The sequence below is a fragment of the Podarcis gaigeae genome (genome assembly GCF_964106915.1).
Source record: "Podarcis gaigeae genome assembly, chromosome: 18".
Classification (NCBI taxonomy): Eukaryota; Metazoa; Chordata; class Lepidosauria; order Squamata; family Lacertidae; genus Podarcis; species Podarcis gaigeae.
This window is the reverse complement of record NC_139696.1, coordinates 2,671,751-2,698,959: the sequence shown is the minus strand read 5'-3', so window position 1 is coordinate 2,698,959 and position 27,209 is coordinate 2,671,751. Positions and strand designations below refer to the sequence as shown.

At 50.6% G+C, this 27,209-nt stretch overlaps 2 protein-coding genes and 1 long non-coding RNA gene across 5 annotated transcripts in view; 2 read left to right on the top strand and 1 right to left on the bottom strand.

Moving 5' to 3' along the window:
• Positions 1 to 26,541, top strand: part of ABCA7 (ATP binding cassette subfamily A member 7) — an 84,475-nt gene extending 57,934 nt beyond the window's left edge. For all 3 annotated transcript variants that reach the window (XM_083720135.1, XM_083720133.1, XM_083720134.1), the window contains 17 exons: positions 73 to 147; positions 1,851 to 2,020; positions 3,481 to 3,658; positions 4,890 to 5,005; positions 7,696 to 7,840; positions 8,804 to 8,927; positions 10,320 to 10,449; positions 12,589 to 12,709; positions 13,927 to 13,989; positions 14,930 to 15,036; positions 16,033 to 16,174; positions 16,609 to 16,743; positions 16,868 to 16,971; positions 18,099 to 18,191; positions 19,888 to 20,125; positions 21,968 to 24,046; positions 25,012 to 26,541. In XM_083720135.1, coding sequence (XP_083576261.1) covers positions 73 to 147; positions 1,851 to 2,020; positions 3,481 to 3,658; positions 4,890 to 5,005; positions 7,696 to 7,840; positions 8,804 to 8,927; positions 10,320 to 10,449; positions 12,589 to 12,709; positions 13,927 to 13,989; positions 14,930 to 15,036; positions 16,033 to 16,174; positions 16,609 to 16,743; positions 16,868 to 16,971; positions 18,099 to 18,191; positions 19,888 to 20,125; positions 21,968 to 22,099 — 2,073 coding nt within the window. In that variant the 3' untranslated portion in view covers positions 22,100 to 24,046; positions 25,012 to 26,541. The remainder of the gene's footprint in view (positions 1 to 72; positions 148 to 1,850; positions 2,021 to 3,480; positions 3,659 to 4,889; positions 5,006 to 7,695; positions 7,841 to 8,803; positions 8,928 to 10,319; positions 10,450 to 12,588; positions 12,710 to 13,926; positions 13,990 to 14,929; positions 15,037 to 16,032; positions 16,175 to 16,608; positions 16,744 to 16,867; positions 16,972 to 18,098; positions 18,192 to 19,887; positions 20,126 to 21,967; positions 24,047 to 25,011) is intronic.
• The window catches only part of LOC310835891, a 162,551-nt gene that overhangs the window by 63,657 nt on the left and 71,685 nt on the right, over positions 1 to 27,209 (bottom strand). The gene's annotated exons all lie outside the window — the stretch shown is intronic.
• The window catches only part of TEKTIP1 (tektin bundle interacting protein 1), a 209,428-nt gene continuing 188,656 nt past the window's right edge, over positions 6,438 to 27,209 (top strand). The window contains exon 1 of the mRNA XM_083720799.1: positions 6,438 to 6,441. The gene's annotated coding sequence lies outside the window, so the exon portion shown is untranslated. The remainder of the gene's footprint in view (positions 6,442 to 27,209) is intronic.

The window sequence follows — 27,209 nt, the reverse complement described above, 5'->3', positions numbered from 1 at the left end:
TTGAACGAATGAATAGCGAAAGTTGTTACGGTGATCTATTTACGCCCTGCCTTTTTTCCCCTCCCATCACAGGGGGGTCCTCTGGACAGACTTCTGAATAACCTCAGTGGCTTCGTTGAGGGGCTGAGAACACGTCAGAATGTGAAGGTGTGCTTCTGCATATTTTATTCTTCATCTTCTTTGGCGATCCCTCGTAGCCGAGTAAGATTGTCTTCCATAAACACGATCTTAACAGTGAGTCCATAAGTGACTATGGAGGCCAATTCTGGATCCCCACGTCCCAGTGGCGTAGCATGGGTTGTCAGCACCCGGGGCAAGGCAAGTAATTTGCACCCCCTAACCCCTGGATTTTAGCACTCGAATGTGAGCGCGCCCCCCCAGATGTTGCGGCCGGCCCCCCTGCACCCCCCCACGCTACGCCATTGGGGCTGGGGGCGAGTGAAGGAACCAAGGACCCCCCCTTAAGGCTCAGCAGGAATTTATTAAATTTATTATTTGCGGAGCCCCCGCGGGCCGAGGCAGCCGAAGCCCCCTCCCCTCGGGCGCCTCCCCGCCCTCTCCTCTCCTTGGGCGCTCCGAGGCGCTCCAGATCCGGGCTTGGCGAGCGCCTCTCCTCCCCCCAGCCTGGTCCGGGGGCTTCCAGCCGCGCTCTGTCCTCGCCCGCCGCCCCCTCCCCCCTGCGGCTGAGGCTTGCACTGAGAGCCGGAGCCAGCGGTGCCCCCTTCTGCCGGGAGACCCTCGCCCGCCCGCCGGCTTCCTCTCGGAGGGTTTGGCTCCTCCCTCCCAGTTGGCAGAAGCAGCCGCCGCCTGTGGCTGGGCCGAGGGGATGGCGGCGGCGGGGGGTGTGGAGGCTGCCCGTGCCTGGTCAGGCGTTGGTGGCGGCGTCGGCGCTGCTGCGAGCAGTGAGTGGAGCGCAGCCGCAGCGGCGCTAGGGCGCAAGGCTGGCGGTGGCGGCGGGGAGCCCGGCGGAGGAAGGAACTTGTCCCTTCCCTCTGGACTAGCACCCCCCCAGATGTTGCGCCCGGTGCGGCCGGCACCCCTGGCACCCCCTACGCTACGCCACTGCCACGTCCTTCCACAGTGGGGACATTCGTTTCCGGGGGGGAGTTGATCCCGGTGTGGATTTGCCAAGCGTGCCTTCCTCTTAGCACGTTTCTCCCTTGCGTCCTGCGTTCGAGTGTCTTCAAAGCCCACGACACCTTTGGTCAAGGCTGTTCTCCAACTGGAGCGCTCGCAGGCCAGTGTTTCCCAGTTGTCGGTGTTCATACTACGTTTTAGATTTGCTTTGAGAGAGTCTTTAAACCTTTTTTGTTGACCACCAGCGTTACGCTTTTGGTTCTTAAGTTCGAAATAGAGGAGTTGCTTTGGAAGACGATAATCGGGCGTCTCAACAACATGGCCAGTCCAATGATGTTGATGTTGGAGAAACACGGTGTTAAACACTAACAAATAATAATAATGTGGTATTCTGCATGTTGGGGTGTGGGTGGCGCTGTGGGTTAAACCACAGAGCCTAGGACTTGCTGATCAGAAGGTCAGCGCTTCGAATCCCCGCAATGACGGGGTGAGCTCCCGTTTCTCGGTCCCTGCTCCTGCCAACCTAGCAGTTCGAAAGCACGTCAAAAGTGCAAGTAGATAAATAGGTACCACTCTGGCGGGAAGGTAAACGGCGTTTCCGTGCGCTGCTCTGGTTTGCCAGAAGCGGCTTAGTCCTGCTGGCCACATGACCCGGAAGCTGTACGCCGGCTCCCTCCGCCAGTAAAGCGAGATGAGCGCTGCAACCCCAGAGTCGGCCACGACTGGACCTGACGGTCAGGGGTCCCTTTACCTTTACCTTATCCTGCCCACAGGTGTGGTTCAACAACAAGGGTTGGCACGCCATGGTGTCTTTCGTCAACGTGGCGAACAACGGACTCCTGCGGGCGAGCCTACCTGCCGGGGCCGACCCCTCGCGTTACGGCATCACTGCCATCAACCACCCGCTCAACTTGACCAAAGAGCAGCTTTCGGAGGCGGCCCTGTGAGTAGATGGCGCAGAAGCGTTGGGGTGGTCTCTGGGCGCTGTGATTGACATCACGGAAGCTTGGCGGGTGCTCCCATTGCTCTCGGAGTTGGGGAACGGGATCCCGTTCGTGGAAACCGGGAATTGGGTTGGGTTTTGCCTCTGAATTCTGGTTCCTGGGGATCACGCAGACGGGGAGGGTTTCAGTCGAATTTCTGTTATCTTTGTAGACTTTCCAAAGTCATCTGACTAGCACCATTTACATGAAGAAGCAGTGAGTGGTCTCTGCCCCACCCAGCTTCCATTCCAAACGCCGGCTATGGCCAAATGCTATGAGCTTATTAGCAGCAAAAAGATTTTAAATAAATCTTTAGAGCTGCTATGAATTCGAGCAGGGCTTGAAAGATGAGCAACAGAGAGTGAATTATTAAAACAAATAGATTAAAACGACGGATTTATCGAATAGCATTGGCGATAAATACGCAGTAGGTACGGAAATTGCGAAAGGGTTGGATGGATAAAGCAACTTACTGTCTGTGTTAAAATTTGTTTTTTGTGTGCGTGAAAAATAAGATTACTGTATTTTTCACTCTATAAGACGCACAAGACACACCTAGTTTTTGGAGAAGGAAAACAAGGAAAAAAATATTCTGAATCTCAGAAGCCAGAACAGCAAGAGGGATCGCTGCACAGCGAAAGCCTGCATTCGCTCCATAAGACGCACACACATTTCCCCTTACTTTCTAGGAGGGGAAAAGTGAGTCTTACAGAGCAAAAAATACGGTATTTTTTGTTTAAGATATGGGCTCACTTGGTCCCTGTTTCCTTCTGTTTCCCGGAAACTACAACTAATCCAGAGTGCGGCAGCTAGACTGGTGACTGGGAGCGGCCGCTGAGACCATATAACACCGGTCTTGAAAGACCTACATTGGCTCCCAGTACGTTTCAGAGCACAATTCAAAGTGTTGGGGCTGACCTTGAAAGCCCTAAACGGCCTCGGCCCAGTATACCTGAAGGAGCGTCTCCACCCCCATCATTCTGCCCGGACACTGAGGTCCAGCGCTGAGGGCCTTCTGGCGGTTCCCTCCCTGCGAGAAGCCAAGTGACAGGGAACCAGGCAGAGGGCCTTCTCGGTGGTGGCACCTGCCCTGTGGAACTCCCTCCCACCAGATGTCAAAGAGAACAACAACTACCAGACTTTTAGAAGACATCTGAAGGCAGCCCTGTTTAGGCAAACTTTTAATGTTTGATGTAGTACAGTATTTTAATTTTTTTTTTGAAGCCGCCCAGAGTGGCTGGGGAAGCCCAGCCAGATGTGCGGGGTATAAATCTATTATTATTATTATTATTATTATTATTATTATTATTATTATTATTATTATTATATCTCCCTCCTTCATCATGGAGGGTCAGACTAGATGGGATGAGGTCCCTCTTCCCCAACTCTACTGTATTCCTCCGATTTTCCTTACTGACAGGATGGCCACGTCGGTGGATGTGCTAGTCTCCATCTGTGTGATGTTCGCCATGTCCTTCGTCCCGGCCAGCTTCGTCCTCTTCCTCATCGAGGAGCGTGTCAGCAAAGCCAAACACCTCCAGATTGTTAGCGGGATGAAGCCCGGGGTCTACTGGTTGGGTAACTTCGCCTGGGATATGGTAAGAAAGAGAGAGAAGCAAGGGTTGCCATACATCCTTGAAAACCAGGACATGTCCTCTTTCGTTTAGGGAAGCTTTTAATGTTTAATAGGGATGCGGGTGGTGCTGTGGGTTAAACCGTAGAGCCTAGGACTTGCCGATCAGAAGGTCGGCGGTTCCAATCCCCGCAATGACGGCGTGAGCTCCCCTTGCTCGGTCCCTGCTCCTGCCAACCTAGCAGTTCGAAAGCATACCAAGTGCAAGTAGATAAATAGGTACTGCTCTGGCGGAAAGGTAAACGGCGTTTCCGTGCGCTGCTCTCGTTCGCCAGAAGCGGCTTAGTCCTGCTGGCCACATGATCCGGAAGCTGTACGCCGGCTCCCTCGGCCAACAAAGCGAGATGAGCGCTGCAACCCCAGAGTCGGCCACAACTGGACCTAATGGTCAGGGGTCCCTTTACCTTTAATGTTTAATAGACTATTGTATTTTAATATTTTGTTGGAAGCCGCTCAGAGCGGCTGGGGAAACCCAGACAGATGGGTGGGGTATAAATACAGTGGACGCTTGGGTTGCGGATGAGATCTGTGTGGGAGGCTCGTCCGGAACCTGCAGTGCCGCATCTGCACATGCGCAGGTTGCGATCCGGCGCTTCTGCGCATGCACAAAGCGTGAGTTAGCGCTTATGCGCAAGTGCCGAAACCCGGAAGTAACCCATTCTGGTACTTCCGAGTGCAGCACAGTGTGCAACCTGAAAAAGCGTCTGTAACCTGAGTTATGACCATAATAAATTACTATTTATTTATTTTTATTTTGGAGGGCCAACAAGCCCATCGGGGCGGATGTTTACATTTTAAAGGAAACATCTGGTTTAAAATAAAATTGGGGGGGCCACGGACATGATCAGGGGGCCCCGGAAGTGGAAGCGCCACAGCGGAGCGAGGCCGCCGCAGCGAACATGCCAGGGCCGGATTTAGGTTTGATGCGGCCCTCAGCTCCTGAAGGTCATGGGGCCCTTTATATGTCCAGCTGTCCTTTGTCCACAACAAATGGTCGCTGATTTTTGTGTTGCAGCCGGTCAAGCCCTACTCAGAGTAGACCCGCTGAAACCAATGTCCCCAAGCCAGCTGGGTCTGCTGTTAGATTGGAAACCAGTTCAGAGTTCCAAAATCCAGGGGGAGATATTCAGAATCCACGGCTTCCCTTGTCAACATCTTGCCAAACTCGCCTTTGTGTCTTCTCATTCTTCTTCCAGTGCAACTATTTCGTTCCGGCGCTCCTGGTGGTGCTGATTTTCCTCTGTTTCCAGCAAAAATCATACGTCTCCTTGGCCAATCTGCCGGCTCTGATCCTCCTCCTCTTCCTCTATGGGTAAGGCCGTTAGGGGCGTAGGGGTAAGAGATTCGATTCAGTCCACGCTTGCCAAAAGAATACACAGAACAAAACACAGCTGGATTTGAGTTTTGCCAGATTTGGCAGTACGGTTCTCTGGCCATGTTTGTTCACGTCCGTCTGTCTCGGGAGGTAAAGGTAAAGGGACCCCTGACCATTAGGTCCAGTCGTGACCGACTCTGGGGTTGTGGCCCTCATCTCGCTTTACTGGCCGAGGGAGCCGGCGTGCAGCTTCCGGGTCATGTGGCCAGCATGACAAAACCGCTTCTGGCGAACCAGAGCAGTGCATGGAAACGCCGTTTACCTTCCCGCTGGAGCGGTACCTATTTATCTACTTGCACTTTGACGTGCTTTCAAACTGCTAGGTGGGCAGGAGCAGGGACCGAGCAACGGGAGCTCACCCCATCACGGGGATTCGAACCGCCGACATTCTGATCAGCAAGCCCTAGGCTCTGTGGTTTAACCCACAGCGCCACCCGCGTCTCGTCTCGGGAGATATTGGCAGCCAAAGTTGTAGAGCTTTTTGGGGGGGAATCGGGTAAATATGCCCCCCCCAAATCTTTTCCTGCAGCTGGGGATTTCTCTGTGAGTTATTCACAACGAAAGAGACTCTGTATTTTGGGGGAAGGTAATTTTAAACATTTTTTTCAACTCACTATAAATTGTTTCCCAATATTCTTTCACCTTCCATGGTGAAAAATTCCTCCCATTTCTTTACATTTCCAACACGTATCTGATTCCGCTTTCGGCATCTTAGCCAACCTACTCAGGAGTTAAATATCCATGAATCATTATCAAATAGTTCTCTTTCAGAGAACAACAATTTTCAAATCACTTTTCCAACGTTTCTCCCAGAGGTTGAGTTCTTATGTTGTGTTCTATATCTATTGTCGGGTGTTTCACTGATACTTTAAGAATATCTGAATTATTTTCCACTAATGGTTTCATTGTTGTACCCCGGGTTTCCCTGGCTGCTCTGGGTGGCTGCTGTTTGCTATTCAAATCCTACTTGCATGTAAATCTGATCCGACGAAGACAGTGGTCCCTTGGTTCTCAAACCAAACCAAAAGCGTTCCAAAACCAAGGCGCGCTTTCCCACCGAAAGCAATGCAAAATGAATTAATCCGTTCCAGACTTTTAAAAACGACCCCTAAAACAGCAATTGAACATGAATTTTGCTATCTAACGAGACCACGGATCCATAAAATGAAAACAATAAACTGTGTACACAATTCCGATTTGAGTGTATCGCTGAGGTCTCTCTGTTTTTGCTATTTATTTTGCGTTTTGTTTTTTGCGACTCTTTTGTTTCTGTGGCTGTGCGGAACCCAGTTCAGCTACTGATAGACTGATTGTGTGACTACAGTACACGGTTTATTTTGTGACACAATCAATCCACCAGTAGCTGGACTGGATTGCACACAGTCGCGAAAACAAAACGGAAAAGAGCCGCAAAAACCAAAACGCAAAACAAATAGCAAATACAGACAGACCTCAGCGTAACGCTCAAAACGGAAGGGTGGCACTCAAAACGGAGCACGTTCGGATTCTGAAAAAGGTTCGCAAACCAGAACACTTAAATTCCGGGATTGCAGTGTTTGGGTTCCAAGTTGTTTGAGTCCCAAGGCATTTGAGAACCAAGGCACTGCTGTAAAACCAAATGAATGCCCTTGCAAATTGATCTCTTGGAGAAAAAGACCCAATTATCCAACTGGGAAATCCCACCAGGACAAAAACGCCTTGAGATTGTGGATTGCAGGGGCCAGAACAGGGGCAGCCACACTAATAATAATAATAATAATAATAATAATAATAATAATAATATATCCTGCCTTTTCACCGGATCAGGGTTCAATCTGCAGCTTGCAGATAAAATACAAAAACACGGATAAAACAGAAAAAGCTGCTTTATCCTTGTTGGGAACGTGGGCAGGTCCTTATCGGTTGTGGCAAATTTACATGAATTTTACTATCTAACGAGACCGTTGGTCCATAAAACGAAAGCAATAAACAATGTACTGCAGTCATGCACTGCAGTCACACACTCCAGTCATCAGTAGCTGAACTGGGTTCCACACTGTCACAAAAACAAAAAGAGCCGCTAAAACAAAAACCCAAAATAAATAGCAAAAACAGACCTCAGCATAACACTCAAATTGGAAGCGTAACACTCAAAACGGAGCGCGTTCGGATTCCGAAAAAGGTTCACAAACTGGAACACCTGCTTTTCAGGTTTGCAGTGTCTGGGTTCTAAGTTGTTTGAGTGTTGTTGTTTAGTAACCTAGTCGTGTCCGCCTCTTCGTGACCCCCTGGACCAGAGCACGCCAGGCCCTCCTGTCTTCCACTGCCTCCTGCAGTTTGGTCAAACTCATGCTGGTAGCTTCGAGAACACTGTCCCATCATCTCGTCCTCCGTCGTCCCCTTCTCCTTGCGCCCTCCATCTTTCCCAACATCAGGGTCTTTTCAGGGAGTCTTTTCTTCTCAGGAGGTGGCAAAAGTCTTGGAGCCTCAGCTTCAGGATCTGTCCTTCCAGGGAGCACTCAGGGCTGATTTCCTTCAGAATGGATGCATTTGAGTACCAAGGCGTTTGAGAACCAAGGCACCGCTGTATTTAGGATAAGTATTCAATGGTTCTTTTTCATTTCCTCCTCTCTATTTGCCTGCCCCAGCTGGTCCATCACCCCCTTGATGTACCCAGCCTCGTTCCTCTTCAGTGTCCCAAGCACTGCCTATGTGGTCCTGACATCTGTCAATCTCTTCATTGGCATCAACGGAAGCGTGGCCACCTTCGTTCTCGAACTTTTCACCGACAAGGTAGGCTACGGGGACGACTGGGTCCTTGCGCGGTGAAGGTCCTGTGTGAGTGTCTGGAGGCGGTTGGAGGATGGATGGCGGCTAACAGATTGAGGTTGAATCCTGACAAGACAGAAGGACTGTTTTGGGGGGACAGGGGCAGGCCGGTGTGGGGGACTCCCTGGTCCTGAATGGGGTCACTGTTCCCCCGAAGGACCAGGAGTGCAGCCTGGGGGTCATTTTGGACTCACAGCTGTCCATGGAGGCGCAGGTCAGTTCTGTGTGCAGGGCAGCTCCATCTGGGACGCAGGATGAGACCCTATCTGTCCGCAGACTGTCTGGCTAGAGGGGTGCATGCTCTGGTTATCTCCCGCTTGGACTACTACCATGCGCTCTATGTGGGGCTACCTTTGAAGGTAACTGGAAACTGCAACTAATCCAGAATGCGGCAGCCAGACTGGTGACTGGGAGCGGCCACCGAGACCATATAACACCGGTCTTGAAAGACCTACATTGGCTCCCAGTACGTTTCCGAGCACAATTCAAAGTGTTGGTGCTGACCTTGCTAGCCCTAAACGGCCTCGGTCCAGTATACCTGAAGGAGCGTCATTTATTTATGTAAGGCGCAGTTTGTGTGCATGCCTTGAAGTTTAAACAAACACCAATACTATTATTATTTTTTAAACAGAAGAGCAGTCTCCTTCAGGAGGACTGGAAACTTGAGGCCTGCAAAACAATGGGATGCAGAATTTGGAAATTGTTAGATCTCCGGGTATTGGGCGATATATAAATTCAATAAATAAAGTAATAATAATAATAATAATAATAATAATAATAATAATAATAATGTAGAAATTGGTTGTTATGCTGTACTGGGGACGCCAACTTGGAACTCCTGTGAGGCAGAAGCCTGGTTATCCATGGGAAATTTTTTAAAAAGTAAATAAATATGTGTGCGTGTGTTTGCCTCCCTCTCCTGAGCAGAAGTTGAACGATATCAACGTCATCCTTAAAAAAGTCTTCCTCATCTTCCCGCACTTCTGCCTGGGCCGCGGGCTGATCGATATGGTGAAGAACCAGGCGATGGCGGACGCCTTTGAGCGCTTCGGTGAGTGGCGTTTGGCGGCTCCCAAACAAAGCGAGGCAGCGGTTGCGCCTCGGGGTCCCTTCCACCCGTACAATTCTTTAATTCTATTATTCCACGATCAGAAAGCATTTCCCCTTCAATCGCTTCCCTCGCCGCCGACCTGGAAGCTGGGCACTAGCAAAAACGGGTTGGATGACGGATAACAGATTGAGGTTGAATCCTGACAAGACAGAAGGACTGTTTTGGGGAGACAGGGGCTGACAGATATGGGGGACTCTCTGGTCCTGAATGGGGTAACTGTGCCCCTGGGAGTCATTTTGGACTCACAGCTGTCCATGGAGGCGCAGGTCAGTTCTGTGTCCAGGGCGGCTCCATCTGGTACGCAGGATGAGACCCTATCTGCCCGCAGACTGTCTGGCCAGAGTGGTGCATGCTCTGGTTATCTCTCGCTTGGACTACTGCAATGCACTCTCTGTGGGGCTACCTTTGAAGGTGACCCGGAAACTGCAAGTAATCCAGAATGCAGCAGCTGGACTGGTGACTGGGAGCGGCCGCCGAGATCACATAACACCGGTCCTGAAAGACCTACATTGGCTCCCAGTACGTTTCCAAGCACAATTCAAAGTGTTGGTGCTGACCTTGAAAGCCCTAAATGGCCCAGTATCCCTGAAGGAGCGTCTCCACCCCCATCGTTCAGCCCAGACACCGGGGTCCATCTCCTGAGGGCCTTCTGGCGGTTCCCTCCCTGCGAGAAGTGAGGTTACAGGGAATCAGGCAGAGGGCCTTCTCGGTGGTGGCACCCGCCCTGTGGAACGCCCAACCTTCAGATGTCAAGGAAATAAACAACCTGACTTTTAGAAGACATCTGAAGGCAGCCCTGTTTAGGGAAGTTTCTAATGTTTGTCATTTTATCGTGTTTTTAATATTCTGTTGGGAGCCGCCCAGAGTGGCTGGGGAAACTGTATAAGTAATAGATAGATAATTTATTACGGTCGAAGACCAGCTCGCATAACACAGTAAAAACAGTGTTCATAAAGATGAAATATACCATCAGAGCAGATTACAGCAATAGCTCATGAGTTAAAATTGAGATATATACATACACCTGTACAACGGAGATTTGGGCTACCATAAAAATTGACCCTGAGGCGTCCCAAAGGGCGACTTCACCATTTCCCTAGCAAGCTATTTTATTCTAGATGATGATCTGTGCCTACAAATCTGGGCGCAGAATCTGGCTGCCAGCCAGGTATAAGTAGTAAATAATAATAATAATAATAATAATTTGTTTTTATGAATCTGCTGCACAGACAGGCAGCTATCCCTCTACAACTGGAGAAAACCCAACATCCATTTTTATCTCGCCAGCAGAGGCTGCTCTCTGTTCATGTTTACATCTCTTCCCCTGCGTAGGTGACCGAAAATTCATTTCTCCTCTAAGCTGGGACTTAGCAGGGAAGAACATCTTCGCCATGGCTGTGGAAGGAGCCGTTTTCTTTGCCTTCACTCTCCTGGTGCAGTACAAATTCTTCTTCTCTTTCCGGTGAGGGGGCTGTGTGTCTCAGTGGTTAGAGCCAACGGCCTCGCATGCAGAAAGGCAGGGCTTCGAGGTCAGCATGGTCTTTGGTGCACTAAACCGTCTCTGGATTAAAGGAAGCTTTGCATGCTCCTTTTTTGACATCAATGAGGTCTAGAATCTTAACTTTATTTTTAGGTTTGGGGGGCAGCCGCTGTTTGAAAATGCACCCTGTTTTTTTAAAAAATAAATTCTTATTAGTTTACATCGAAAAAACAAAAAACATACTAGTTTCACATCAAATTTTTCACAACTTATTTCTTTTTCAGGACTTCCTTCAGCTTTTCCGTAAATCATCCATAGTTATTCTTTAAATTACGCATTTCTCAAATTTATATTGACATTGTTTATATCTTTCCTTCTATTCCCTTTAGACAATACTTCTTAATTTTTCACAGTGCTTCTTTAAATCCCTTTAGCGTTATCTGTCCCTCACTTATATGTTCCAGATATTCCACAAATCTCCCCCAGTCCTCGATGAACTTTTGGTCTCTTAAGTATCTAATCTTCCCTGTCAGTTTATCTAGCTCCGCATAGTCTAACAGCTTCAGTCTCCATTCTTCCACAGTCGGTATTTCCTGTTGTTTCCATTTCTGGGCCAGTAACACTCTTGCTGCTGTTCCCGCATATTGAAAAAATTTACAGTCCTTTCTTTTTATCTCATTTCCTAATATGAAAATGCATCCTGTTTGAACCAGCTCTTTGTGCAGAATCATGGGGACTAGAACCCAGATTTTTTTAGGAGAATGGCCGCCGCTCGGTGGCAGAGCCATCACACGGGAAACTCTCGAGTCCATTCCTGGCCGCCTCCATCCTGAAGATCGCTGGCTTCCGCAGAGTGCGGAGCCCTTAACCTCAGGGTTCTGGGTTCGAGCCCTGCGTCGGGCAATAGTTTCCCGCATTGGAAGCAGGGTGGATTTGATTTAAATCAAATCGATTTAAACCGCGCCCAGCCTCCGCCTCTTCTCTGGCGCCCCAGTGCCCCACGCCACTTGCCTCTATGGGCAAGACGCCCCTGCCCATCAGGCGACACTTTTTGGAGAAGGGGAAAAGGAGGACTGGGACGCGGGTGGCACTGTGGGTTAAACCACAGAGCCTAGGGCTTGCCGATCAGAAGGTCGGCGGTTCGAATCCCCGCAATGACGGGGTGAGCTCCCGTCGCTCGGTCCCTGCTCCTGCCCACCTAACAGTTCGAAAGCACGTCAATGTGCAAGTAGATAAATAGGTACTGCTCCGGCGGGAAGGTAAACGGTGTTTCCATGCGCTGCTCTGGTTCGCCAGAAGCGGCTTAGTCCTACTGGCCACACGACCCAGAAGCTGTGCACCAGCTCCCTCGGCCAGTAAAGCAAGATGAGCGTCGCAACCCCAGAGTCGGCCACGACTGGACCTAATGGTCAGGGGTTCCTTTACCTTTACGCTTATTCCGAATTGGATTCCTTGCAAGAAAAGGGAAAATTTGATAGCTATGGCACACACACCCTTTTATGCAAGCCCCAACCACAGTCAGACTCTAGTCGATAAGACTGGAATTAAATCATATATATGTTTACAAAAAGACTCATCCTTGCTGGTATAAATCATTTACAACCAGGTGAAGGTTTCATTTTCAGAATGATACGTTTTCAGAGCAGTTTTTACAGTTATATCAAAAATTGCTGATTTGGTGGTACTACTAAGGGACGCGGGTGGCGCTGTTAGTTAAACCCCAGAGCCTAGGGCTTGCCGATCAGAAGGTCGGCGGTTCAAATCCCCGCAATCACGGGGTGAGCTCCCGTTGCTCGGTCCCTGCTCCTGCCAACCTAGCAGTTCAAAAGCACGTCAAAGTGCAAGTAGATAAATAGGTACTACTCCGGCGGGAAGGTAAACGGCGTTTCTGTGCGCTGCTCTGGTTCGCCAGAAGTGGCTTCATGCTGCTGGCCACATGACCCGGAAGCTGGACGCCGGCTCCCTCGGCCAGTAAAGCGAGATGAGCGCCGCAACCCCAGAGTCAGCCACGACTGGACCTAACGGGCAGGGGTCCCTTTACCTTTTAAAAGGATCACTTGTGGGGCCGGCCGGCCGCAGCAGAGCCGATGGAGGGGTCTTTACGTTGCCTTCCCCTTCCAGGCCCTCCCCGGTCAAGGAGTCCCCGCTGGGAGAAGAGGATGAGGATGTTGCCAAGGAACGGAAGAGGGTCACCAGTGGGGTACCGGCCGCGGACATCCTCGTATTGCAGCAGCTGACGAAGGTGTGGGGGGCAGGGGGGCGAGCAGGGAGGGGCAAACGCACAGCACATTTTGACGGGTGATCGATTTGTTTAAGGCGTTTGTGTCCCGCTGGGGAAGGGTCCTGCCAGTTCCTCCTCTTCTCGTTTCCCCCCAGTTTTAAATTGGGCTCCCTGCATTTTGCAGCCATTTGCAATTGATTGCTAGTACCATCGTCCCTAGGGACCCGGGTGGCGCTGTGGGTTAAACCACAGAGCCTAGGGCTTGCCGATCAGAAGGTTGGCAGTTCGAATCCCCGCGATGACGGGGTGAGCTCCCGCTGCTCGGTCCCTGCTCCTGCCAACCTAGCAGTTCGAAAGCACATCCAAGTGCAAGTAGATAAATAGGTACCACTCCGGCGGGAAGGTAAACGGCATTTCCGTGCGCTGCTCTGGTTTGCCAGAAGCGGCTTAGTCCTGCTGGCCACATGACCTGGAAGCTGTACGCTGGCTCCCTCGGCCAATAAAGCGAGATGAGCGCCGCAACCCCAGAGTCGGCCACGACTGGACCTAATGGTCAGGGGATCCCTTTACCTTTACCTACATAATTATTTGCATTCATTATTACAATTATTTAAAGCATTCGTGTATTGCTAAGGAAAGTAAGTGTCTTCCAATTCCCCTTCTCCTTTTCTTGATTTTTTCCAACTTCCCCGCATTTTGCAGCAATTTGCAATCAATTGCTATTATTATTATTATTTGCAATTTGTTATTGTTATTATTATTATTTTAGGCATTCGTGTGTTACTTATTTATGGAATTGATTTTGTGCCCTTCATCCGAGGATCACAATATTAAACACAAAAAACCCCTCCCTTCCGCAGTTTAAAAGGCAATGGATTGTTTAATTAGCCCAATGCCTGGGAGGAAAGGAATGTTTAAATTTAAAAGAGAATTATATTAAAATGTAGGCACTGGATGTGGGGGGCCAAAGCTCTTTCCTTAAGTTACAGTCATTCCCTGAAGGCCTGTCGGAATATAAAGCAGTATTCCGTCGCTGGCAGGAGAACAACAAGGAGGCAGCTTCTCTGGAGAGGGGAACCCTAAAGTTTGGGAGCCACCATCATGAAGGCCCTGTATGGAGGGTGGGACAGGAAGAAGCCCCTTTGCCATGCCCAGGAAGTGTGTCAATCTGGCAGCACTCCCTAGTGGGTGGGGAGAGGAATTCACATGTGACCGCCAGCCTGCAATTCTTTCCCCAGATCTACCGGAGGACGAAGAAGCCAGCGGTGGATCGCCTGTGCGTGGGTATCGCTCCGGGGGAAGTAAGTGACCTTGCAGGGGAAGGAATTGGGCATTCTTGAGGAGAGGCATATTTAGGGGAACGGAATTTAATTCTAAATTATATTCTGGAAACGTGGGAGATATCAAGGGGTCAAAATATGGATGTGCCGTGCTATATTAGAAGCAAAAAAAAACTTGTTTTGATGAATTGGGAGAGCTGCAAAAAGATTCTGTTGAGCACATGGATTGATGATATAGACGGATTAGCTACAGATGAACAAATTGCATGTCGACGCAGAACAAGAATAGATAAATATGAAGAAATCCGGGGACGGAATTTGTCCGGGGACAGATTTGCAAATCCGGGGACTGTCTCCTGGAATCGGGGACGTCTGGTAACCCTAACGTACCTCGCTGCAAACCTGTGGTCTCTTGACTTTTTGCCAAATTGGAAAGGGGAGGTACTGCATTTTTCGCTCTACAAGACGCACCAGACCACAAGACGCACCTAGTTTTTGGAGGAGGAAAACAAGAAGAAAAATATTCTGAATCTCAGAAGCCAGAACAGCAAGAGGGATCTCTGCGCAGTGAAAGCAGCAATCCCTCTTGCTGTTCTGGCTTCTGGGATAGCTGCGCAGCCTGCATTCGCTCCATAAGACGCACACACATTTCCCCTTACTTTTCAGGAGGGAAAAAGTGAGTCTTATAGAGCAAAAAATACGGTACTTTCTGCACCCGGTGCAGGAAGGAATGTGAGAGGACAATTGATTATTTGAAACTGTATTTAAGCTGATCAGATGTTTTGTCAGCTGCTGCTGAGGCCTTGTGAGAAGGACTGATGGCTTGCAATGTTGGACCACTATGTTTTTTTAAAAACTAAAACTAAGCAAAGATATTGCGGGCGGCCTTTTAGTTCTGCACCCCCAGTCGCTGTGCGCACACTGTGTTGGCGCAAACATCCAACCGAAACTTTTCCCGCAGTGTTTCGGTCTCTTGGGAGTCAACGGCGCTGGGAAAACGTCGACTTTCAAAATGCTAACAGGAGACTCCGAGGTCACGTCTGGAAGGGCCTTTCTGAAAGGGTACAGGTCAGTGCCGATTGGGAAAAAAACGCATAAATCTAAATCAAGTAACTGTTGGAAATCTAAAGAGAAAGAAGGTTCTGTTTATCATACCTGGTGGGCTTGTAGTAAGGTTAAAGCTTCACTGGGAAATGATATATAATGCAATGAAAATGATGTTTAAAATAACATTTGTAAGCAAACAAACCCAGAAGCTTTTCTTTTGGGGAATTATAGGGACAGAACTGGGAGCCAATGCAGATCTCTCAGGACCAGTGTTATATGGTCCTGGTGGCCGCCCCCAGTCACCAGTCTAGCTGCCGCGTTCTGGATTAATTGCAGTTTCCGGGTCACCTTCAAAGGCAGCCCCACGTAGAGCGCATTGCAGTAGTCCAAGCGGGAGATAACTAGAGCATGCACCGCTCTGGCGAGACAGTCTGCAGGCAGGGAGGGTCTCATCCTGCGTACCAGGTGGAGCTGCCCTGGACACAGAATTGACCTGCGCCTCCATGGACAGCTGTGAGTCCAAAATGACCCCCAGGCTGCGCACCTAGTCCTTCGGGGGCACAGTGACCCCATTCAGGACCAGGGAGTCCCCCACACCCGCCCGCCTCCTGTCCCCCCAAAACAGCCCTTCTGTCTTGTCAGGATTCAACCTCAATCTGTTAGCTGCCATCCATCCTCCAACCGCCTCCAGACATTCACACAGGACCTTCACCGGTTCTGATTTAAGAGAGAGGTAGAGCTGGGTTTCATCCGCATACTGGTGAACACCAAACCCCAAACCCCTGATGATCTCTCCCAGCGGCTTCATATAGATATTAAAAAGCTTGGGGGAGAGGACGGAGCCCTGAGGCACCCCACAAGTGAGAGCCCAGGGGTCTGAACACTCATCCCCCAACACCACAAATTTAAGAAAGGGCGGTGGAGAGACCTGGGTTAACCTGCCACGATCTTTGCTTCTTGTTTCAAAGCCGTCTCTCTCTCCAATTCCCACTTTCCTAACCCTCACCCCACCTACAGCGTGATTACTGACCTGCAAGCCGTCCACCAGAACATGGGCTATTGCCCGCAATTTGACGCCATCAACGACCTGCTAACCGGACGCGAACATCTCGTCTTCTACTCTCGCCTGCGCGGGGTCCCAGAAACCGAAATTCCTGGGGTGAGAGTTGCAAAAAAAGGGGCCAGCTCTCTGGCACCCTGGCCGAAAAAAACACTCTGTGCATGCTCAGACGGTGCCTTGGTTGTTTATTACAGTCGTACCTTAGATCTCAAACACCTTGGCTCCCAAACAAATTGGCTCCCGAACGATCCAAACCCAGAAGCGTCTGTTTGATAATGTGTGGTTTGCTATGCCTAATAAAGGATAACTGTATTTACCAAGGGACGCGGGTGGCGCTGTGGGTTAAACCACAGAGCCTAGGACTTGCCGATCAGAAGGTCAGTGGTTCGAATCCCCGCAATGACGGGGTGAGCTCCCGTTGCTCGGTCCCTGCTCCTGCCAACCTATCAGTCTGAAAGCACGTCAAAGTGCAAGTAGGTAAATACTGCTGGGCTCCCCACCTCTTGCCCAACCGGTATCTCTCTCCCTGCCAGGTGGTCAAATGGGGACTGTCGACGCTTGGTCTGACGTCCTACGCGGACAGGCTCGCCGGACGCTACAGCGGAGGCAACAAACGGAAGCTCTCCACAGCCATCGCGCTCATCGGAGCACCACCGGTCATTTTCCTGGTCAGTGATGAGAGCGGCGCCGCCTTTTGTGTCGCTGGACGTTTTTCGAACCGGAAAGGGGGGGGTTAGCGGGGCAGGCAAGAACTTGGCGAGGCTTGAAATTTCGTTTGTTTGCGGGTTCCAGGACGAGCCGACGACGGGGATGGACCCGAGGGCTAAACGCTTCCTTTGGAACTGCATTCTTGGCGTGATAAGGGACGGCCGGTCGGTCGTCCTCACGTCCCACAGGTAAACTAATAATAATAATGATGATGATGATGATGATGATTTATTGTTTATACCCCGCCCATCTGGCTGGGCTTCCCCAGCCACTCTGGGCAGCTTCCAAAAAAACATTAAAATACTGTAATACATCAAACATTAAAAGCTTCCCTAAACAGGGCTGCCTTCAGATGTCTTCTAAAAGTAAGATAGTTGCTTATTTCCTTGACATCTGACGGGAGGGCGTTCCACAGGGCGGGTGCCACCACCAAAAAAGCCCTCTGCCTGGTTTCCTGCAACCTCGCTTCTCGCAGGGAGGGAACCGTCAGATGGCCCTTGGGAGATGGACCCAGGTGTCCGGGATGAACGATGGGGGTGGAGACGCTCCTTCAGGTCTACTGGGCCGTTTAGGGCTTTCAAGGTCAGCACCAACACTTTGAATTGTGCTCGGAAACGTACTGGGAGTCAATGCAGATATCTCAGGACTGGTGTTATATGGTCTCGGCGGCCAGTCCCAGTCACCAGTCTGGCTGCCGCATTCTGGATTAGTTGCAGTTTCCGGGTCACCTTCAAAGGTAGCCCCGCGTAGAGCGCATGGCAGTAGTCCAAGCGGGAGATAACCAGAGCATGCACCACTCTGGCCAGACAGTGCGCAGGCAGGGAGGGTGTTATCCTGCATACCAGGTGGAGCTGCCCTGGACACAGAACTGACCTGTGCCTCCATGGACAGCTGTGAGTCCAAAGTGACCCCCAGGCAGCGCACCTGGTCCTTCGGGGGCACAGTTACCCCATTCAGGACCAGGGAATCCCCCACACCCACCTGCCTCCTCTACCCCCAAAACAGTACTTCTGTCTTGTCAGGATTCAACCTCAATCTGTTAGCCGCCATCCATCCTCCAACTGCCAAAGGCAAAATCTCTCTCGCCTTTCCGTTATTTTTGCTAATGAATTATTATTATTATTATTATTATTATTATTATTATTATTAGCCAGGCAGATCTGCAGAAGGCCCCTTGCCTCGCTCCCAGCAACTGGGGTGAATATCCAGGCAGAAATTCCACAGGTGCAGATTCCCCTACACCTTCTTAAATATTCGGGGTGAGGCCGAAAGGAGCTAACTGCCTTTTTTTCTCGTTCTTTCTCACCCCTGCTAGCATGGAGGAGTGCGAGGCTCTGTGCACCAGAATGGCAATCATGGTGAACGGCCGTTTCCGATGTCTGGGGAGCGTGCAGCACCTGAAGAACAAGTAAGCCTCTGGCGGCGATGGCGAAGGGTGTGTTGTATTGATAATGTGCCGTTTGGGGGTGGGATTTCAGTCCTAGAGGCCACACCCCTCGCACAGACCACACCCCTCCTCTCCATTCCACACCCCTCACATAAACCACACCTCCTCTCTGCAGGCCACACCCCTCACATAAGCCACACCCCTCTTTAGACCACACCCCTCGCATAAACCACACCCCTGCTCTCCATCGTTCTGCCCAGACGCTGAGGTCCAGCACCGAGGGCCTTCTGGCGGTTCCCTCATTGCGAGAAGCCAAGCTACAGGGAACCAGGCAGAGGGCCTTCTCAGTAGTGGCGCCCGCCCTGTGGAACGCCCTCCCATCAGATGTCGAAGCGATAAACCTGACATTCAGAAGACATCTTAAGGCAGCCCTGTTCAGGGCAGTTTTTAATCTGTGATATTTTAGTGTATTTTTGGTTTTTATGGGGAAACCCAGCCAGATGGGCGGGGTACAAATAATACATTATTATTATTATTATTATTTATTATTATTATTCCACACCGCTCACATAAAACACACCTCCTCTCTGCAGGCCACACCCCTCACATAAGCCACACCCCCTCTCTTTAGGCCACACCCCTCTCATAAACCACACCCCTGCTCTCCATTCCACACCCCTCACATAAAACACACCCCCTCTCTCTAGGCCACACCCTGCTTGTCAGACGTAGAGAATTGGGCAGTAGAGGGGAAATGGCAGAGATGTAGAGGCTTGTAGGATTTGATCAGAAATTATTGTCAATGAATCAAACCCAGTCAGCACAATGCATTCATCGTGGGCACAATGGCTTGATGCATATTTTATAATTCCTCATAGTAATCCCATCTGATCTTATGGAGGACTCCTTGGTCCTGAATGGGGTGACTGTGCCCCCGAAGGACCAGGTGCGCAGCCTGGGAGTCATTCTGGACTCACAGCTGTCCATGGAGGCGCAGGTCAATTCTGTGTCCAGGTCAGCTGTTTACCAGCTCCATCTGGTATGCAGGATGAGACCCTCCCTGCCCGCGGACTGTCTCGCCAGAGTGGTGCATGCTCTGGTTATCTCCTGCTTGGACTACTGCAATGCGCTGTCCATGGTGCTACCTTTGAAGGTGACCCGGAAACGACAACTAAACCAGAATGCGGCAGCCAGACTGGTGATTGGGAGCAGCCGCCGGGACCATATAACACCAGTCCTGAAAGACCTACATTGGCTCCCAGGACGTTTTCGAGCACAATTCAAAGTGTTGGTGCTGACCTTGAAAGCCCTAAACGGCCTCGGTCCTGTATACCTGAAGGAGCATCTTCACCCCCATCTTCCACCCCGGACACCTGGGTCCATCTCCGAAGGGCCTTCTGGCGGTTCCCTCCCTGCGAGAAGCCAAGTTACAGGGAACCAGGCAGAGGGCCTTCTCAGTGGTGGCGCCCGCCCTGTGGAACGCCCTCCCACCAGATGTCAAAGAGAAAAACAATTACCAGACTTTTAGAAGACATCTGAAGGCAGCCCTGTTCAGGGAAGCTTTTAATGTTTAATAGGTTATTGTATTTTCGTGTTCTGTTGGAAGCCACCCAGAGTGGCTGGGGAAACCCAGCCAGATGGGCGGGGTATAAATAATAAATTATTATTATTGTTAGTAGTAGTAGTAGTACAGTTCCGCCCCGGTTTCTCTTCCTAGGTTCGGAGACGGTTACACCATCGTCCTCCGGGTCTCCAGCGCCGACTTGGGCCCTGTGGAGAAATTCATCCGGGATTCTTTTCCCGGAATCATCTTGAAGGAGAAGCATCATTGCACTCTCCAGTACCAGCTGCCTTCTCACAGTTGCTCCCTGGCCAACATCTTCGGCATCTTCTCTGCTCACCGGACCACCTACCACATCGAAGATTACTCCGTCTCTCAAACGACCCTCGACCAGGTGAGGCCAGCGGCGTGAGTGGGGACCCCCTAAAGGTAAAGGGACCCCTGACCATTAGGTCCAGTCGTGGCCGACTCTGGGGTTGTGGCGCTCATCTCGCTTTACTGGCCGAGGGAGCCGGCATACAGCTTCCGGGTCATGTGGCCAGCAGGACTGAGCCGCTTCTGGCGAACCAGAGCAGCGCATGGAAACGCCGTTCACCTTCCCACCGGAGCGGTACCTTTTTATCTACTTGCACTTTGACGTGCTTTCGAACTGCTAGGTGCGCAGGAGCAGGGACCGAGCAACAGGAGCTCACCCCGTCATTGCGGGGATTCGAACCGCCGACCTTCTGATCGGCAAGTCCTAGGCTTTGTGGTTTAACCCACAGTGCCACCCACTCCCTATTAATATAAAAAGGTAAAGGTAAAGGGACCCCTGACCATTAGGTCAGTCACAGACGACTCTGGGGTTGCGACGCTCATCTCGCTTTACTGGCCGAGGGAGCCGGTGTACAGCTTCCAGGTCGTGTGTACAGCTTCCAGGTCGTGTGGCGAACCAGAGCAGCGCACGGAAATGCCGTTTACCTTCCCGCCAGAGCGGTACCTATTTATCTACTTGCACTTTGATGTGCTTTTGAACTGCTAGGTTGGCAGGAGCAGGGACCGAGCAACGGGAGCTCACCCCGTCATTGCGGGGATTTGAACCGCCGACCTTCTGATCGGCAAGTCCTAGGCTATGTGGTTTAACCCACAGCGCCACCCGCGTCCCTTGGTGACCCCCCTCCCCCCAAACCCTTTCCAAACAAAGCTTGTGCCTGTCTTGTTTCCCTTCTCGCTTCTGAGAATCCGCCCAGTTTCGTTCCTATTTCTGCAGTCATAAGGACTATTAACTTAACTTTAGATGTTGGGCTCTTGAAGGTAACTTGGAAACTTTGGCCGGTCCTAAATGGAGCGGTTTTGAAAAGAATAACACTATTAAAAAATGTAATGGAGGATGGATGGTGGCTAACAAATAGAGGTTGAATCCTGACAAGACAGAAGGACTGTTTTGGGGGGACAGGGGGAGGGCAGGTGTGGGGGACTCCCTGGTCCTGAATGGGGTCACTGTGCCCCCGAAGGACCAGGTGTGCAGCCTGGGAGTCATTTTGGACTCACAGCTGTCCATGGAGGCGCAGGTTAATTCTTTGTCCAGGGCAGCTTCATCTGGTACGCAGGATGAGACCCTCCCTGCCCGCAGGCTGTCTGGCCACAGTGGTGCATGCTCTGGTTATCTCCCGCTTGGACTACTGGCATGCGCTCTATGTGGGGCCGCCTTTGAAGGTGACCCGGAAACTGCAACTAATCCAGAATGCGGCAGCCAGACTGGGGACTGGGAGCCGCTGCCGAGACCACATAACACCTATCTTGAAAGACCTACACTGGCTCCCAGGACATTTCTGAGTCAGTGCTGACCTTGAAATCCCTAACTGGCCCAGTAGACCTGAAGGAGTGTCTCCACCTCCATCGTTCAGCCCAGACACTGAGGTCCATCTCCTGAGGGCCTTCTGGCGGTTCCCTCATTGCGAGAAGTAAGGTTACAAGGAACCAGGCAGAGGGCCTTCTCGGTGGTGGCACCAGCCCTGTGGAACGCCCTCCCTTCAGATGTGAAGGAAATAAGTCTCTATCTTACCTTTAAAAGACATCTGAAGGCAGTCCTGTTTAGGGAAGTTTTAAACATTTAATGCTGTTTTGTTTTTTACACTTGAAGCCGTCCAGAATGGCTGGGGAAACTCAGCCAGATGGGCGGGGCATAAATAATAAATTATTATTATTATTTTCTCTTTTGCTTTTCTCTCACCGCCCCGTTCCCTTTCTCCGCAAGGTGTTCGTTCACTTCGCCAAAGACCAAAGTGACAATGATTGCTGCCCCGTGGACCACCCCACGGCCCCCAGCCGCTGGAGAAGAATCCTTGGTTTCCTGGAGGACAAGAACGTAGAAGAAACCCGGGTCTGAGAGACATGATCTGGAATCGAACCTTGTTTTGATGGTGGGAGTTGGGTCTCCACGCCCCTGAAGGTGGACTTGACCCCACACGAGCGAAACCCCCATTTCCCTACGTCTCAGAGGCGCTGCCTTCTCAAAGGAGCGAATGTAAGCACGGGGTCTCTCGGGGGCTTAACAGCCAGCGCCCCCCATCCTTCGATCCCTCCGGTAAGGGGGTCTGGAAAGCAGAGAAGAGGGTTCTCTGTAGGTCTGGAGCCGTGGGGGACAGGAAATGAATGTGGAGATCCGAAACTACCTCGTTTGCCCTTCCCGAACCAATACACGAACTTGAAATGGGGGTGTTTTTCCGGGATTCGCCTTCTGCCGAATTTTCCCCATGTGCAAAAATTGTGTATTTGCGTACACACACGCGTGAAGTATGTATTAGGTGTGAATCACGTGCGGAAAATTGAGCACGGCTGTGTAAACGATGCGTTGCATCCCGGAAGGTCTCGTTTACAAGACGGGACCGGTTTGTCCGCTCCTCGTTTCCTCTCGCCCCCCCAACAAGGCAAGAGGGGGGCGGATTTATTTATGCAACTTTTAAAAGCTTTGTGCAAGCTGGTTTTAAATTGCTGGGCTAGGCAGGAGCGGCGTTAGAGAAGCCAACAATTTAAAAGTTTTTTTTGGGGGGGGAGGTTCCAGCTAGAGAAAGGGGCGGGAGGTGTTTAGAGAACACGGGCATATGGCTGCTGCGCATCGATAAAATAACTTATTCTCGCTTTTGCTGCTAGCCCATCCTGCGCAGAGTCTGCGCCCCCCACTTTGCTTTGCAGTTGTTGATATTTTGCGGGTGAATTTCCTTCTGCACCAGTTGAATGCGTCAAACGCACTGGGATCTGGGGCGTCTTTGCAATTGCTCTGCGATTCCCCCCCACTGCCGATTGGGGGCGCTAATGTCATAGGGGGGCTGTTCTCTGGGGTGAGCCCTACAGCTTGCATTTGGGACCCCCCTTCTCTCGGCGACCTCTGATTTCTTTCTGGGGTGCCCCCTTTTAAAAGACGGAGTTTCGCTCCTGAGCTACGCAGCCGAACTCGTTTTGTGTGGGAAGATTTTAAATCGGAGAGCCTGAGACTTCGCTGCCCCCAAATCTCCAAACCCCCAGGGTATTCGACATGAGGACCCCCAGAAATTGCAGGGACCGCTGGTCAGGAAGGATGTGGGTTTGGAGACGATCACAATCTCAAAAGCCACAACTTCCCTCATTTTGATGCAGAAGGAAGCTCCGCATAGCGCTGACTGGCCAATGCCCGGGACGCCACCCACCTCCATCGTTTTTCACACTTTTTAAAAAAGTCCTTTCTTTTTCTTCTTTTTCTAAAAAAGTTAGAGGCTCACACGACCTGTGAATGTACACTCTGCACTTTGAAGGCGGGGGGTGTTAAGAGGGAGAGAGTTTTCGAGGCGGCTGGCATGGAAAGCAGGGAAGGAACTGGAGGCCGGTGGTTGTGGGGCAACGGCCCCCTAGATATCGTTGGGACTGCCGCCCCCCAGCATCCAAGACGGCCGATAGTCAGGGGCGATGGGGAGACAGAGTCCAGCAATATTTGAAGGGACGCAGGTTTTCTTCGAAACAGCATTCTTGTAGGAGATGGAATCGTGGAATTGTAAAGTTGCCATGCTAATTGTAAAGTTGCCATCTGGAAAAATTCCTCTTTTTAGAATTGGCATTGACTCGAGGTCTAGGGAAGCCTGTATCCCTCCAGCTGTCGCTGCCTCTATTTATTTTATTTTATTGATTACATAAAATGTAGCACAGCCTATGCAAAAAAATAAAATAAATGCCTCAATTTGCAAGAGGCAGCAGGGGACGCTTCACCTCCCATCTGGGAGTGCAGTGTCTATGTCCCTGGACTCCAGATTCCCGTCAGTCCCGGTATTCAGTACAGCCATGGATTATGGGTTATGTAGTCCATGTGGGAATGTTCAGGGATGCAGGAGAGGATATATTGACTGATTATATCCTTATCCAACTTGTGCTAACCAGTTTCCAAAATAGCAGAGTAAGACATTCCCCTTTATTTAAGTTCGCAACTGTAACATGTGCTTAGGTTCGCTAGAACCTCTATAATAATTACTCTGGTAATTTCCCCTTTATTCCCTCTTAAAATACAAGACACGACACAGTCCTTTACAAAAGTATAAAAAGAGTTTACTCACATTCTGTTCACAATCGGATCCCAAAAGGCAGACAGCTTAATAAAGTAATATACAGTGGTGCCTCGCAAGACGAAAAGAATCCGTTCCGCGAGTCTGTTCGTCTTGCGGTTTTTTCGTCTTGCGAAGCAAGCCCATTAGCGGATTAGCGCTATTAGCGGCTTAGCAGATCAGCTGTTAAGCGGCTTAGCGGATCAGCTGATAAGCGGCTTAGCGGCTTAGAAAAAGGGGGGAAAGGGGGAAAAACCCGCAGGAACTCGCAAGACATTTTCGTCTTGTGAAGCAAGCCCATAGGGAAATTCGTTTTGCGAAGCACCTCCAAAACGGAAAACCCTTTCGTCTAGCGGGTTTTCTGTCTTGCGAGGCGTTCGTCTTGCGGGGCACCATTGTACATTTAGAATCTATCTTATAAGAAGATAGTCCTTTTGTCCTCTCTTGGCTGGGAGGAAGGAAGAGAAGAGAGAGAGAGATGGCTGCCCCCTGCCCTGTGCTTTTGTCGTTACCTGCACAGGTGAGGCCACAACCACCTCTAGTCACATGCGGAGGAAGTCTGTCCCAGGAAGTTTACCTGCTGGCTGGACAAACATCCCTCCCCATGTCTAAACATCTACACTCTAGGAATGTTGTAATTGACTGCTCCTGTGTTTCACATCCCACAGTCCAGCAACTGCGGATGATGGGTTATGTAATCCAGCAACCGTGGATGATGGGTTATGTAGTCCAGCAACCTGGGACATCCTGATCTGAGACAGAGCCTTCTGCGCTCTCGGGAGAGAGCGTCTCTTCTAAACAGAGGCATCTTTTCATCTCTTGCCTGCTGTAGGGAGTGCCTCTCCTTAGATCAGGGACGGGGGAAATAGCTCTGTCAACTCCCAGGGGTCAGGGACGATAGGAACTGGAGTCCAGGTGGCGCCCGGCCAGCGCATGGTCCCCCACCCCACCCCCCGCACTGTGGAATAGGGCAGAAGACAGGTTCCCTCTCTCCTTTTAAATTAGGGTTGCCATATTTCAACAGGTGACAATCTAGACACCAAAGTTGTTGTTGTTTTGGCCAAAGCTGAACTTTTTTTTGATGAAATCTCCCCCCCCCAAAAAAAAATTGGAAGTTTCGGAACTACAGTCGTACCTCGCAAGTCCGTTCGGCTTCCAAAACGTTCAGAAACCAAAGCGCAGCTTCCGATTGGCTGCGGGAAGCTCCTGCGGCCAACAGGAAGACGGGCCGGATGTTCGGCTTCTGAAAATAGTCCGCAAACTGGAACAGTCACTTCTGGGTTTCCAGCGTTCAGGAGCGGAAACGTCCGAGAACTAAGCTGTTCGAAAACCAAGGTACGGCTGTGTTTTTAAGGAAATTAAATGTCAACACTTCCTACGTGGATTGCCGTACGTCTGAGTTTTCCAACGGAAGAAAGCCGGATATGTCGGGTGGGGGGGAACTATGGCACCCCTATTTTAAATCAACGCCTGTCTTCGTTCTCTGCCTTTGTTCTCTTCCGCCCCAGTTTTTGGACAGCCATATGCATAGTTGTAAGGGACACGGGTGGCGCTGTGGGTTAAACCCCAGACCCTAGGACTTGCCGATCAGAAGGTCGCGGTTTGAATCCCCGCAATGGCGGGGTGAGCTCCCGTTGCTCGGCCCCTGCTCCTGCCAACCTAGCAGTTCGAAAGCACTTCAAAGTGCAAGTAGATAAATAGGTACCACTCCGGCGGGAAAGTAAACGGCGTTTCCGTGCACTGCTCTGGTTCGCCAGAAGCGGCTTAGTCCTGCTGGCCACATGACCCGGAAGCTGTACGCTGGCTCCCTCGGTCAATAAAGCGAGATGAGCGCCGCAACCCCAGAGTCGGTCACAACTGGACCTAATGGTCAGGGGTCCCTTTACCTTTATGCATATTTTTGGGGAATGAGCGGTCGTTCTGACGTTCAGAGAATGCGTTGGCCGCTGCAATTTTCCAGAAAAATAAAATGCCTTTGGGATTCAAAGCACACGGCAGTGCCCACTTCTTATAATCTGGGGATTTGTTGCCACGGTGTGAGACAGGGAGGGGGGTCTCTATTTGCAGCTGGCAGCGGCTAGCTCACGTGGTGGGATTCGAACTCGGCCCCTGGCTTACCCCCAAACTATTTTGCTGTTCTTTCTGCGGACGCGGGCTGCTCACCCCCATCGCATCTTCTGCCTTCAGCTCCTTATGCTTATATGCTGGACACAAACAAATATAGATATATTTACTGAATAAAACTGCTATGTTCTGTTAAGAACGCCTCTTGCCACCTCTGTGCGTCTGTCCGTAGAATCATAGAGTCGGAGAGGCAGAGCGTCGCGATGGTCTCATTAGCACCCCTGCTGGTTGGTGGAGGAATGAATGAATGAATGAATCTTATTTGCATCGGCCACAGCAATAAAACAATACGATATACAGTCATACCTCGGGTTACAGACACTTAAGGTTGCTTTTTTGGGGTTACGGATGCACCGAAAAAATTCCATATTCAGATACATCACCTGATCTTTATCATCTTTATCATTACCCGAAAGCTTTCTATATGCTGCTTAATAACAAAATAATTTTAAGATCTGTTTACGGAGATGGGCGGGTCTGCCCCTCGCAAGCCCCCGCAGACAATTGCGGTGCCGCTAGCCATCTTGGGGGGCTCTCAAGAATAATAATTTATTATTTATACCCCGCCCATCTGGCTGGGTTTCCCCAGCCACTCTGGACGGCTTCCAACAAAACACGAAAATACAATAACCTGTTAAACATTAAAAGCTTCCCTAAGCAAGGCTGCCTTCAGATGTCTTCTAAAAGTCTGGTAGTTATTTTTCTCTTTGACATCTGGTGGTAGGGTGTTCCACAGAGCAGGTGCCACTACCGAGAAGGCCCGCTGCCTGGTTCCCTGTAACATGGCTTCTTGCAGTGAGGGAACCG